Here is a 14,477-nt window from a genome sequence, read left to right as displayed (position 1 = left end):
TTGTACTGTGGATTAAAAGACCATGAGCATGGAGAGTGCTCAGACCAGTGCCTGATAGCACAGCTAACAGTTCTGTTAGTAACTCTGGTGACAGAGTTTACTGGAATGTTTCTTTTCATTTGGCCCATCTTCAAATCTTAACAGAATAGCTTTCTATACCTAAATTTATTTTTATTATCGAAGCTATCAGAAGACAGGGAGTACAGCAATGATTTTTAAGTGATTAAAAGATTCCTGAGCTCTTTTCATGGCTTCCTGACTACTGTTCTTGCCTGTGGTGAGGGCAGAGAGAGGAGATGATTCCAACCAACTCAAGTCCCAGGAAAACAAACAAAGAAAAAGGTGCAAGTAATACTTGGAATTATTTTTCTTTCAAGTTTTAGCTTGGGGTCTAATTCTGAGCCTGAGAAACTAACACAAACTTCCGGTACTCTGTTAGGGAACTCTGACCCAAAACTAGGGAAAATGGGACGAGGAGGAGACAGAATAGGTTTAGAAGAAAAATCAGGAGATATGTTCTGGTAAACAATATGCATTGACAGATCAACGTGTACTACCCAGTAAGTCTCAATCACAAATTGTCCTTCGTTTGTAACAGGACCGTTTTCTCTATCATTTCGTACACAATCCAGCTACTTCTGGTGTAACTCAGGAGCTGGCTTTTTCATTTGATGGATGGGAAAAATAACTTACATAGGAACCAATAACAAATGGACTCAGATCCAAACTCACTAATTAAAAGAGAATCTAAAATATTATCTTGAATCTAGAGTTTTTACACCAGTATTTTATCTTTCTACTAAATAAGATGTTTACTCTTAAAGATTATGAATTTAACTTTCAACCAAAAATTATAAAGTGTATATTACTGGCCATATTAAATAAACAAAAAGGAAGGAAGGAAGGAAAGGAGGCAAGGAGGGAGGAAAAGCTAATAGATAATGAGTATTTTTGAAAATATTTATTTGGTGGGAGAAAAAAAAGTTTGTGCTACATTTGTTAGAAGAGGATAATCAATTCTGCAGACAGCAAGACGTTCTAAAAAGTAACTTAGCCTTCACACCAAATAATCAAGCAAAAGAAGTGAGATCTAATCAAATAAAAGGTGGAGATAAACCAAGAGTACTTTGGTTTTTATTATTGAACAGTGTTAAATTACCTTTTATCTGTTGGACAGTTACTGGAGAAAGTTGGTTAACAATAAAAATGATATATTCTTGAGTAACTGCAAACATGAATATTAGGCCTAACTGCCAATAGTGAAGGAGGTCATAGAGAAAAACTACTTAAGTATTATGTGCTTGGAACATTGTTGAATTTCTCACAACACTGAAAAAAACTTTTGACTGTCATTCACAAAAACATTTATTTTGTCTTCTCAGCACACCAATTCAACATTTACTTACACGAGCTGTTCTTCCCCATGTGACTTTTTAAAGGGTTCAAAACCAAAATCTTGTAGCAATAGCCATGTAAGGCAGTTTAATCATCTGCTAACTACTGGGAATGTCTAAGATTAGTATTTGCTGGGACTTCCCTAGTGGTCCGTGGCTAAGACTCCAAGCTCCCAATACAGGGGGCTGGGGTTAGACCCCTGGTCAGGGAACCAGATCCCACATATAGACCAGACCTGGCACAGACAAATCAATGAATATTTTTAAAAAGATTAATATTTACTGAATTTAAGCTTATACGAAACGTGATTGGATTGGTTTCTTATAAATTCTAGAAACCTGAAAAGGAAAGGTAAAATTTTGTTAGAAACATAAGAACATGAGACTATTAATTTTATCTTGTACAAATTAGAAGGATGCTAGTTGACCCAACAACTTTTTGAAAAGACTAGGGAGATCTAAAAATGAGGTTAACATATTACTTTTACAGTATGACACCATACCTCCAAGATCAAGTAAAAGAAGAGACAGTACATGCACAATGAGGTCCTAAGCACGTTGTACATTATCATCTCTTTGGAGATCTGTGAGGGACCTTGGGCATATTTCCCTACTAAAACTTCCACTCTCTATCTGTAGACTCTATATTGGGCTTAAATAATTCCTAAGGACTCTTCCAGTTTTATATTTTAGGAAAAGGAAATTATACATACCCTCGATGTCATAAATTATCACTCACAGGCATGGGAAAACTGCTTATATAGAAAGAAATGTCTATATATATTCTTTAATTTCTACCTGTCATTGAATGTAATTTCATGTATTGTTATATATGTCAAATTACAAAACTCGTTCAATCAGAGTATCTTTCTGATTCATACCCGGGCAAATATATAAGGTATAACTTATATTCACCAAAACTTACTGAATTTTCTTTCCTTGTATTAGTATTGGTAGTTTTTAAACTTAAAGTTTACCCTATATGAGGGGAAGACTTATTTGAACCAAAAACATCATCAAAATTCTCCTAGAAAGGAAAACACAAATAACAATGACTTTTCAAGCATATTGCTACAAATCAGGTTCCTAAACACCAATACCTCTGTATATAGAGGGTATGATCAATTTAAGTTTGTCAATGTCATTAAAGAACTGTGACTTTGGATTAAGTCATAAAGATTTAGAAAATGTTAGTTTCATTAATGGTTGAAAAAAATAAGAGTTTGTACTGATAACCTATGAGAGCTCTTTCACTGCAATATTGATTCTGATTATTTATAATATGTATATTATACATAATATGATATATATACACAGACAGTTTATATCATACAAATAATACACAACAGATTTTGAAATATATTTTCCCACTATTGAGTACATATACCTCTCAGGAAGAAATTACTAAATATTAAGAAATGATTGTATAATATCACTTAATTATGAAATCTAAAAAATAAAACCAGTGAATACAACAAGACAGAAACAGACTCAGACACAGACAAACGCGTGGTCACAGTGTGGGGTGAGGGGGGGTGATAGCAACAGGGTTTCAAGAGGTGCAAACTACTCTGTATAAAGCAAACAGGCTGCAATGATATACTGTACAACACAGGGAATACGGCCAATATTTCATAATAACGATAAAGGGAATATAACCTTGAAAAAGTGAATCACTATGTTGTACACCTAAAACAATATGGTAAACTAACTATACCTCAATTTAAAAATAAAATGATTAATTAGGTAGTTTCTGGTAAGTAATGTTCCATAATAATTTTTTCAGTTGTTTATCTACATTAAATAGCTTCCAAAGTTTATTAACTCCTCACCAAAATGACAAGATGCCTTACTTAATTCTAATAATTCTCAGAAGGAAATAAAAAGATCAAAATCTTCTCTTCTTTATAATGAAAACAGCTAGAAGTTAGTGAGCAGACAGAACGTGCTTTGGCAGTTCACAGAACAGATCAGCACAGAAGTAGAATAAAGCGGGGTCCACAAGTCTATAGAGTTTTCCATTAATACTACATCTTTAATTTTCTACTGCACTTTATAACGACATATCAGTGACTGTGTTTATGTGTTCTAGGGTCGTGGCTATGAGAGACAGTAAAAAGGACGTAATCATGAAGAGATTATGATCTCAGGAAGGTTAACTCCTTGTAGGTGGGGTCCCAGGGCTCTAACACAGACTAGACTGAAAAGGCCACATATCCCTTCCATTGACTCTCCGGCTACTGGGCTTCGCTAAGCCTCGTCAGTAAAGGCTCCCCTTAAAAGGTGATGCTGATCCTCTACAAATAGAAATGTTCCTTCCAACTTTCAAAAACTTGTCTTGCACTTTCCAACATCTACAAAAAGGGTAAATTCAAGTCCTTAGAGAATGGGATAACCCAGTAACAAAATCTTGTCATACCACTAACTGCAAAGTTGTCTCAAATACTGATCTCCTCGGAAATAAAGGATTGTAAGTAGGCATTTTCTCACTGAGGGCATCAAATTTATCAGCTCTTGATATTTTCTCTTTTCTTTCCCTAGTCCAGTTCTTTTCAGATTCGTATACCTGAATTTAATGAGTATATTGCTTCTCTTCCTAGTTTTTCCTTACTGTTTTTAATTATTTGGGCTTCACTATAGGTTTCAATAAATTTCTCAGTAATAATGCTGATCAAAGATCAAGCACAAAAGCAATGGAAATACAGAATCACTTTGAGAACGATTTAGCTATTACCTTAAGTATCAGTATTTTATTTCACTACCTTAGTGGCATTTTCCCCTGGTTTAGTAAATACGTTGACAAGTAGCTCAAACTATCTGGCTTACCACAAAATCTTTTCATACCTCAAGAGAATATAAGCCATTTTATTCAAATAAGAGATGAACAATCGAAAACAAGCTAATTAACAGAAGCATGAGGTCAGACAATCTCCCCAAATTTCATCAACGCTGTGGTGCCAGTTTAGAGTTAGCCATCAATATAATCCTTCCAGTTTGTTCAAACAAACTGACGCGCTGCTTCAAGGTCAGAGAAACAATGGGGCTACTGAGGAAACTGCCTCTACTTTCAAATTAGTGGCGTCAAAGCATGCATGGGGCTTTCCAGAGACCACACGGCGCACACAGAGAAGGGCGCCACGCTGGAGCTATTGCGATTCCTACCCAAGACAATGGAGCCAAGGGCACTAGGGTGATAAAAACGGGATTTTGGTGAACTGGAGGAGCACTATTATTTCTGACTCTGCTTAGGTGACTACAACCCGTTTCACACACCACAGACAGAGCAAATCAGTCTGTGATTTGCTCCTCTCACTTGGCTTCCCATTGCACTTAGAATAAAACCCAAACCCTCTAACCTGGTTTAAAAGTCCTCCCACCAGGTACCACTATGCTTCTGACTCATCTAAGGGCACCTCTCGTTCCCCCAGCACAGGGCACACGCTGGAGCCTGACTCCCCGCCCAACAAGAGAAGCTCCTCTGCTCACAGTCCTTCCTCTCTGAGCTTTTCCATGACGGCTTCTTCCCGTCATGGAGCTATAACTTTAAATGTGACCTCCGCATACATACTGTGCCAGACAAGCCACTCTAAAGTAATGACAGAGACTCTTTCCTCGACCCAGGTTTAGGCTCATCTGAGAGCTGGACTATGAAGAAGGCTGAGCGCCGAAGAATTGATACTTTTGAACCTTGGTGTTGGAGAAGACTCTTGAGAGTCCCTTGGACTGCAAGGAGATCCAACTAGTCCATTCTAAAGGAGATCAGTCCTGGGTGTTATTTGGAAGGAGTGATGCTAAAGCTGAAATTCCAGTACTTTGGCCACCTCATGCAAAGAGCTGACTCATTGGAAAAGACTCTGATGCTGGGAGGGATTGGGGACAGGAGGAGAAGGGGACAACAGAGAATGAGATGGCTGGATGGCATCACCGACTCGATGGACATGAGTTTGAGTGAACTCCAGGAGTTGGTGATGGACAGTGAGGCCTGGCGTGCTGCAATTCATGGGGTCTCAAAGAGTCGGACACAACTGAGCGAGTGAACTGAACTGAAGCCCTCTTTTCAACTAGGTCATTTACTTTGAGGTCCTGTTCTCAAACTAACTGAGTGAGTTTTAGCAAAGAATCCAGGGAAGTCATCCTCCCACCTTTGATATTTGCTTACCCTTGAAATCTGATCAAGTTCTTCACCATCTATCCTTGATATCTAAGTCCTCAGTCTGCCTTTAATAAGAATTTTGTTATTCTAGGCCACTTTAGCAAGAATCCCCCCTACTTTTGATAGCTCTTCTTAATAACTTTCCACTCACTGACCCCTCATTTTACTCCTTGGCCATAAAATCTCCAGTTGTCTTTGCTAAAATCAGAATTTAGCTCAGCTTTTTCTTCTACTGCAGTAATACTGAATCAAATCTGTCTACTGACTTTAACTGTGTGTGCTGTGTCTCTCTTTGACAGTAGCCACCCAATGCCCTGGTATCAAATTACCCTAATTTAATTCTCTGCAGAGAACCAGTTCCCATGACATTATTCCCAAGGTTTATTTGTTTACAGCCTTTCTCCTTCCATGAGGTTCCAAGCCTGGGGAAAAGCAGGGATATTATCTTTCTTGATCACTGCTTCATTACCAGTATGTTAAGCCTAGAACATGGGCTGGTGATAGCTTCACACTCAATAAACTTTGTTGACAATTAAAAATTATATTTTCATGGTTTGTCTAAAGGGGAATGAAATGTATACAAGAGAATGCTGGAAATTAGCATACACAGAAGATGCATTATAAAAAGGCAGACATGAACAAATATTAAAAAGTTGTTCTCACTGGTTTCTTCTTCCTATATAATTGTGTTTTCCAAATTATCTACTAAATGTGTGTATTACTTTGAAAATCAAAAAAACATAAAAAAAAAAAACTGCTGAAGAAAAAGTGGTTTAGTGAATGACCACTTTTAGTTGGTTTAATATGTTTCTTTGGGAGCAACATTTCAGTTGCTGTAAATCCTCAGATTATCGATTCTGGGCCAAGAGAAAGACACACAAAAATAAAAATGCACCAAGCCAATTTTCACAGGGGAAAAAATCATCAGAAATAGTATTTCCATCCTTGAAGTTCAAAAAACCTGACAGATTTAAGAAAACCAAGCAAATAATAGAACAGAGGAAGTAGAGGAGGATAAGAATCTCATATTCTTTAGATACCAGATTATCTATTTCAAGGAAATCAAGACCAAATGCTATGACTTTCCTGGTAGTTCAGTGGCTAAGACTCCATGCTCCCAAGGCTGAGGGCCTGGGTTCAAGCCAGATTCCATATGCTGCAGCTGAAGAGATCCCATATACACAATGAAGAATGGAGATCCTGCATACAGCCACTAAGACCCAGCACAACCAAAGAAATACATGAACACATTAGAAAAAGAAAAGGCCAAACGCTGTCTTTCCTTCCAGAACGAGTAGCAAGTAAGCAAGAGATCCCTGTGAAGCTGTTAACGACCTCAACAGGACCACCTGCCAGTCCAACAGCAGGTGTCCACGGTAGCAACTATCTACGGGGCATGCCTTTGCCTGTGGTGCCTGACCATTTTATATTACTGTTGTTCTTGTTGTTTCACCATTTGTCATTACAAGAGTAAATGCAACATTGTCACATTACATAGCATGGAGCTCCATCAATTAAGATAAAATAAAAACGACTCATCCTCGTTTCTCCAATCAGGGGAAAAAAAGCTTTAGTGGAGTCCACGGAGCAAGTGCCTGCCTCAGGGCCTGTTTGCAAAGGCAGTTTGTTCCCTCTGCCTGTAGAGCTTTCTTTTCCCAGAGAGTCTCTTCCCGCAGACTTGCCTCCTTCTGTTTCTTAGGTTTTCAATCAAATTTCATTCTTAATAAGTCATCCTGATCAGTCCTTTAAAATGTAATTCCCCATCATACCCAATTTCTTTTCCCCTGCTTTCTCTCCCAGTAATTAACACAGCCTAACGTCCGCCATGTGTGGTCTGTCTACCCCAGCAATGCAAGCTCGACAAGGGGAGGAATATTAGACTGCTGTATTCTCACTATATTCTCAAAATATTAATTTGTTGAGTAAATGAATGATATGAGTGAATTTGCTACTCTATAATAATTTTGAGATCATGTCTTAGAAGTTTAATATATCTATGATTTATACGCTAAAGTACAGGATTACTAGAAATCTCTCTTGTGGTTAGAAACGGGTCTGAAAGTTCAAAAGACCTGAGAGAGAGAAGAAAACCTCAAGTGCAGCGACCAAGGACACTGGCTGCCACGGACCCTTGAGAAAACGCTATTTTGTGTCCGAGTGTGTTGACGGCGCGATGTCACAAGACTTTAGAACCTTCCCCAGTGTACAGCTTCCCCTTTTTTGGTAAGGCTATTCTGTACGGGAGTCAAAATGAAAATCATTCTTGTTTTACTTTGGGTTTCTTTGGTTCATCTTTGGTCTGCTAAAGGAAATGGAGGCAACTATTTTCATTATCTACAGAAGTTGAGTTTCATAGAAGAATCCCTATTAAAAACAAATAAGCAAAAACAACTTTCCTTCATATGAATAACAAGTTCAGTAAACTACGATTTCATTTACCTTAAACCTGAGTGAGAAAAACAGTCTTTGAACTATAATCAGTTTGTACTGTATAAGTCCTCTTTAGTCAATATTATGAGCTGAATTGTGTCTCTCCAAAATTCATGTTGAAGTCCCAACTCCCAGTTCCCCAGAATGGGAGGATATTTGGAGCTAGGGTCTTTAAAAAAGTAATTGAGGTTTTAGGAGGGACCTTAATCCAATGTGATCAGTGCCCTTAAAGAAGAAATTAAAGTAGAGACATTATACAGAAGGAAGATCATGTAAAAACATAAGATGACAGCCACTAAGAAGTCAAGGAGGCACGTCTCAGAAGAATCCATGCCTCCCCACACCTTGTTCTCAGACTTTTTGTTTCCAGAATTGTGACAAAAGATATTTCTCTAAGTTACCCAGTCTGTGGAACTTGGTGTTATGACAGTCCTAGCAAAATAATCCATCCAGTTAAGAAATGCCATAGACTTTTATTAGGGTAAAATACTTAGAATAAGGCATATTCACATTTCAGAAGTTGTTTTGTTCTCTGTAACCAGAAGGCTCTTATTAGACAGCCACTAATTTGTTAATGCTTCAGATTTACTTGTGTCTATTTACTCAAGAACCTAAGAAGTACCTACAAAAATGAACGATACTAAAAACTTCAAGGAAGGAACAGAGCCAGAATGGCTTTATACATAAAAATAGAGAAACTTAGATCTTGTCAATGAATGACTTTGTTATTTTTACTGCACTGCGGCTCCCTCTTCCCCTTCTCCCACATCAGAAACGTTTTGGCTGACAGTAAAACCAACAGAGTGGGGCAGTAACATTTTTCAAAAATAATCAAAACTATTGTCACAGAATGTGGCATTTTCTTTTCCTTTCCTTTGTTTCTTTCCTCTATTTCTCTTACATTCAATTATTTTTCAATTTTGAACATTATCATGTTATTATATTCATGAGGGATAATATTCTAAAATAATTATACTAGTTTCTAGAATAGAATCAATGATTACAAAGTAAACATTTTACAGGAGAGGTGAAAAGTAACTTAGCTGACTAACATAATGGCTTAAGTTCTGTCTCTCCATAAAGTAGCAGCAGCTGAAGAATCGTTAAAGATACATAAAAGCACTATTCAACTAAAATACCTTATATTACTTCTAACGTGCTGGTAAGAAAGAACTGCTACCTCTTGAAAAACTTTCAAAAACTCTGAAGAATCAAATGTAACCAATATCAAAAGTTAGGAACCTATTAATTAATAATTAAAAATAATATTCTAGTTTATGAAATATCTTCAGTTGTGTAAAATTATGTTATGTAAAATTTTAATATTTAAAACATGCTGAAAACATTTCCTTACCAATATTGGGGTGCTTCAAAAGACGGCAGATTCTAGCTTCCCTTTCCAGTTTCTGATGATCTATTAAAAAAAAAAACAGAAAAATAAATTACATTTCACCAAAAGATGAAGCAATGATAAACATATTAAAATGACATAAAGACTTTATATTTATTTATATTTTGGTTTCTTTTTTTAAGTCATTTGAGTTAGGAATTAGGTAAACACAATAGTTTAATAATCTAAATATTTTTATTGGTTTGAAGTTTGATTGCAGTACAGAACAGTGTTGAATTTAGATTTGAGCTGGGGAAAACAGTAAAAATGGCACAAAACAATAACATTCTTTCTTATCATTACCCTATGTATATACTGTTACAACAACTTAAGCCAATATGGACATACACATTCAAACAAAAGATATCTATCTAGCAATCAGAATGCCAATGGAACCAGTGCTAAACAGGGTTAGTAACAGTTTATTCCTGACAACAAAGTGTTTCCTGTCCAGACATACTTTCTATCAACTACTCCACAGAATTTCTGGTTCAGCTTCCTAGGCGTACGATACTTTTCCATGTACCATGGACTCTCCAAACACCAAACTGCTTGCTCGTCTCCACCCTTCTCTGTATCCCTAAGCATTTCTTTGAAGGGGCACAGAGATGACTGTAAACTTGCATTTTAAAAACTATCTGATACTCTTCTTTGGTTTCTTTATAGTAGTTCATATGCACATAATTATAACCAAAATCACTAGCCAAAGCACAAAATAAGTAACAGACAGAGAAGCAAAAACATAGCAGAAACACACGCTGCCAGTAAGAATAGTATTGTAGAGTGGTCCTTATTGAAAGACCGGATTTAAACCTTACAACAGCCCTCTAAGACAGGCAATCTTATTATCCCTACTTTACAAGTACAAAAACTAAGGCAGAGAAAGTGTAAGACCATAAAATGAGTTACTGGCATCTACCAACCTGCTCTCACTAAGTAGGGCCACAAGACAGCCTCGAGAGACTGAGGGGCATCCACCTAATCACCCACACAGCTTATGCCACTGTCCTCACGCTCTGGTCTCAGAACCCCTTCACACTCTTAAATTATCTGGGAACCCCCCAACAAAGCTTTTGACTATGTGGATTAGATCTATTAATGCTTATTAGCAATAAAACTGAGACAAACTTTAAACAGGTATTTATAAATTCACTTAATATAATAATGAACCCATTATATTAACATAAGTGACTGCATTTAATTTTTAAACATTTATTAGGAAATAACTGAAACTTACAGAAAACTCAAGGACCAAGAATAGTTCCCCCAAATCCTAGGTACTGTTTATTCAGATATATTATTAACATTTTACCTATTTTTTTTTACACAATTTTACATGCCCTCCATGTATATGGTCATGTGTATCTACACATATTTACCTAATTGACACATGTATATACAAATATATACGAATGTTTATAAAAAAATGAACCATTTAAAGGTAAGTTAATAAACATTAAGGTCCTTTACCCCTAAAATTTCAGTGTGCATTACCAAGAATTGTGAATATTCTCTTACAATCATAGTATGTTATCAACTTCCACAAATTTAACAATAAGACAATAATTTACCATTCACACTCCCACTTTGTCAATTTAACCCAAGGATGTCCCTTATAGCATTTTTCTCCTTTTAATGCAAGATCCAGTCTAGGGTCAAATATGGCATTTAGGTGTCACTTCTCTTTAGCTCCTTTATCTGGAATATTTCCGCAGTTTCCCTTATCTTTTGTGACCTGACATTTCTGAAGAATACCATCATGTCTATTTTTTAAAGAGAATATTTCTCATTTTGGTTGTTTGGTTTTGTCAAATGATCGCTCATGAGTTGATTAAGGCTATGTGTTCTCAGCTAGAACATTATCCTTCTCAGGCTCTCATATCTGGATGTGCACACTGTCCAATCGCTCCTCAAAAGTAATGATAACCAGATCAAGGTGCTGCTGAATTTCTTTAATTATCTTTTTAATTTTCTTTTGTAACTAACAAGTATGTGGGAATACATTTTAAGATCATGAAAACATCTTGCTCTTCATAAAAATTTCCCTCTATATTTAGCATTCAGTGATAACTCTTGCCTGAACCAATCTTTAATTTGATGTGCTTTTGGGATCAATAGGCACTTAAGTGCTGATTTTCTAACTCCAGCATATACAAATGAACACAAAATGTTAAACTAGATTTTGAAGACGCATCTAACACCATGTTAAATACTGTAGAAGTAATACACATAAAGCATATGGAAAGCATATGCTTATAGGAATTATAATTTTTGTAATGGAGACAGGAAAATGAAACACATATGCTAAACTATGTGAGCTATATATCATCTGATACACCTACAATTATGTGAAAATGAAGAAGGAGGTAGCAAAAGACCTTTATGGACAATAAGTGAGTGGTATCAAATTTTAGCTGTAAAGATAAACGTAGAATTTTATATAGCCTATTCTTATGGGCTGACTGTGTCCCTGTAAAATTCCTATGTTGAACTCCTAACCTCTAGTACCTCAGAATGGGACTGTATTTGGAGACACTGTTTTTAAAGGGAATAATTAAGTTAAAATGAGGTAATTAAGGGTGGACCCTAATGCAATATGACTGGTGTCCTAAAAGGAAAAGGAGTTTAGGACACGGACGTGCCAAGAGGGAAGACCACGTGAAGTCACAGGGAGAAGATGGACATCTACAAATCACAGAGAGGCTTCAGAAGAGACCAACCCTGCCAATTCCTTGGTCTTGGATTTCTAGCCTCCATAATTTGAGTAAATAAGTTTCTATCATTCAGGCTTAGTCTGTGGTACTTTGTTATGGCAGCCTCTAGCTAACTAATAGAAGTATTAGCTTTCCATCACTATAAAACAAAGTACTACAAACTTAGAAGCTTAAAACAATACGTATTTTTAATCTTGCATTTTCTGTGTACCCGGAACATGGGCATATTTTAAGTGAGCCCTCTGTTTTAGGGTTTCTCACAAGATGCCATGAAGGTATCAGCTAGGGTTGGGGTACCATCGAGAATCTTGACTGGGCAGGATCTGCTTCTAAGCCCATAGCCGGGGGTAGTATTTAGTTCCCCAAGAGCTGCTGAGCTGAGGGTCTCAGCTTCCTAGCTGGCCACTGACTGGAGGCTGCCCTCACTTCCTTGCCACATGCCAACATGGCAACTTGCTTCATCAAAGCCACCAAAGGAAAGAAACTGCTAGCAAAAGGAAGTCCCTATTTCGTCTAGCCTAATCATGAAGTGACAACCACCACACTTGCCATGTGTGCTCGGTTAGAAGCAAGTCAGTAATAGAAAGCCCAGAGATAAATCCACGTACCTTATCTTTGACAAAGGAGGCAAGAATATACAATGGAGAAAAGACACTCTCTTTAACAAGTGGTGCTGGGCAAACTGGTCAACCACTTGTAAAAGAATGAAACTAGAACACTTTCTAACATCATACACAAAAATAAACTCAAAATGGATTAAAGATCTAAACGTAAGACCAGAAACTATAAAACTCCTAGAGGAAAACATAGGCAAACACTCTGACATAAATCACAGCAGAATCCTCTATGACCCATCTCCCAGAAAGGGAAATAAAAGCAAAAATAAACAAATGGGACCTAATTAAACTTGTCAGCTTTTGCACAATGAAGGAAACTATAAGCAAGGTTAAAAAGCAGCCTTCAGAATGGGAGAAAATAACAGCAAACGAAGCAACTGACAAATAATTAATCTCAAAAATATACAAGCACCTCCTGCAGCTCAATTCCAGAAAAATAAATGACCCAATCAAAAAATGAGCCAAAGAACTAAATAGACATTTCTCCAAAGAAGACATACAGATGGCTAACAAACACATGAAAAGATGCTCAACATCACTCATCAGAGAAACACAAATCAAAACCACAATGAGGTACCATTTCACGCCAGTCAGAATGGCTGCGATCCAAAAGTCTACAAGCAATCAATGCTGGAGAGGGTGTGGAGAAAGGGGAACCCTCTTACACTGTTGGTGGGAATGCAAACTAGTACAGCCACTATGGAGAACAATGTGGAGATTCCTTAAAAAACTGGAAATAGAGCTGCCATACGACCCAGCAATCCCACTGCTGGGCATACACACCAAGGAATCCAGAATTGAAAGACACACATGTACCCCAATGTTCATTGCAGCACTGTTTATAATAGCCAGGACATGGAAGCAACCTAGATGTCCATCAGCAGATGAATGGATAAGAAAGCTGTGGTACATATACACAATGGAGTATTACTCAGCCATTAAAATGAATACATTTGAATCAGTTTTAATGAGGTGGATGAAACTGGAGCCTATTATACAGAGTGAAGTAAGTCAGAAAGAATAACACCAATACAGTATACTAACACATATATATGGAATTTAGAAAAATGGTAACGATAACCCTGTATGCGAGACAGCAAAAGAGACACAGATGTATAGAACAGTCTTTTAGACTCTGTGGGAGAAGGTGAGGGTGGGATGATTTGAGAGGGTAGCATTGAAACGTGTATATTATCATATGTGAAACAGATCACCAGTCCAGGTTCAATGCATGATACATGGTGCTTGGGGCTGGTGCACTGGGATAGCCCACAGGGATGAGATGGGGGGTGAGGTGGGAGGGGTTCAGGATGGGGAAACACATGTACACCTGTGGTGGATCCATGTCAATGTATGGCAGAACCATTACAATATTGTAAAGTAATTAGGCTCCAATTTAAAAAAAAAAAAAAAAAAGAAGCAAGTCACTAAGCTGGCCTACTTTTTAAGGGGAAATAGTTACACAAGAGCAGGAACAGCAGGAAGTAAGGTTGTCAAGGCCACCTTAGAGGCTGCGTGCCACCTCTGACTACGAGGACTGAGGTTTCACGAGTCTCTTTCTGATACCCGCGTTCACTTACTTTTTCACCCGCGTTCACTTACTTTTTCTTCCATACAGTCACATAACTTAGTGATCTCCTATGAGTTGCAAGGCATTCTGCACGCTTTCGTTGGGAGATGTTGTGACATCTCAAACATGATGATTGAGCTAAAGTTTTCATTAAACGGAAATGTGTGTTGCCTGGTGTGCTCCACATTCAACATCAAGTTCGTGACTTT

The 14,477-nt window shown here is 37.3% G+C and overlaps 1 protein-coding gene across 31 annotated transcripts in view; it reads right to left on the bottom strand.

Moving 5' to 3' along the window:
- The window catches only part of CAMK2D (calcium/calmodulin dependent protein kinase II delta), a 308,358-nt gene that overhangs the window by 196,299 nt on the left and 97,582 nt on the right, over window positions 1-14,477 (bottom strand). For all 31 annotated transcript variants that reach the window (XM_005207624.4, XM_010805904.3, XM_059887553.1 and 28 more), the window contains 1 exon segment: window positions 9,332-9,391. In XM_005207624.4, coding sequence (XP_005207681.1) covers window positions 9,332-9,391 — 60 coding nt within the window.

This window comes from Bos taurus, chromosome 6, assembly GCF_002263795.3.
Source record: "Bos taurus isolate L1 Dominette 01449 registration number 42190680 breed Hereford chromosome 6, ARS-UCD2.0, whole genome shotgun sequence".
NCBI lineage: Eukaryota > Metazoa > Chordata > Mammalia > Artiodactyla > Bovidae > Bos > Bos taurus.
Note: the sequence above shows the minus strand (reverse complement) of the source record. Positions and strands in the feature narration are given on the sequence as shown.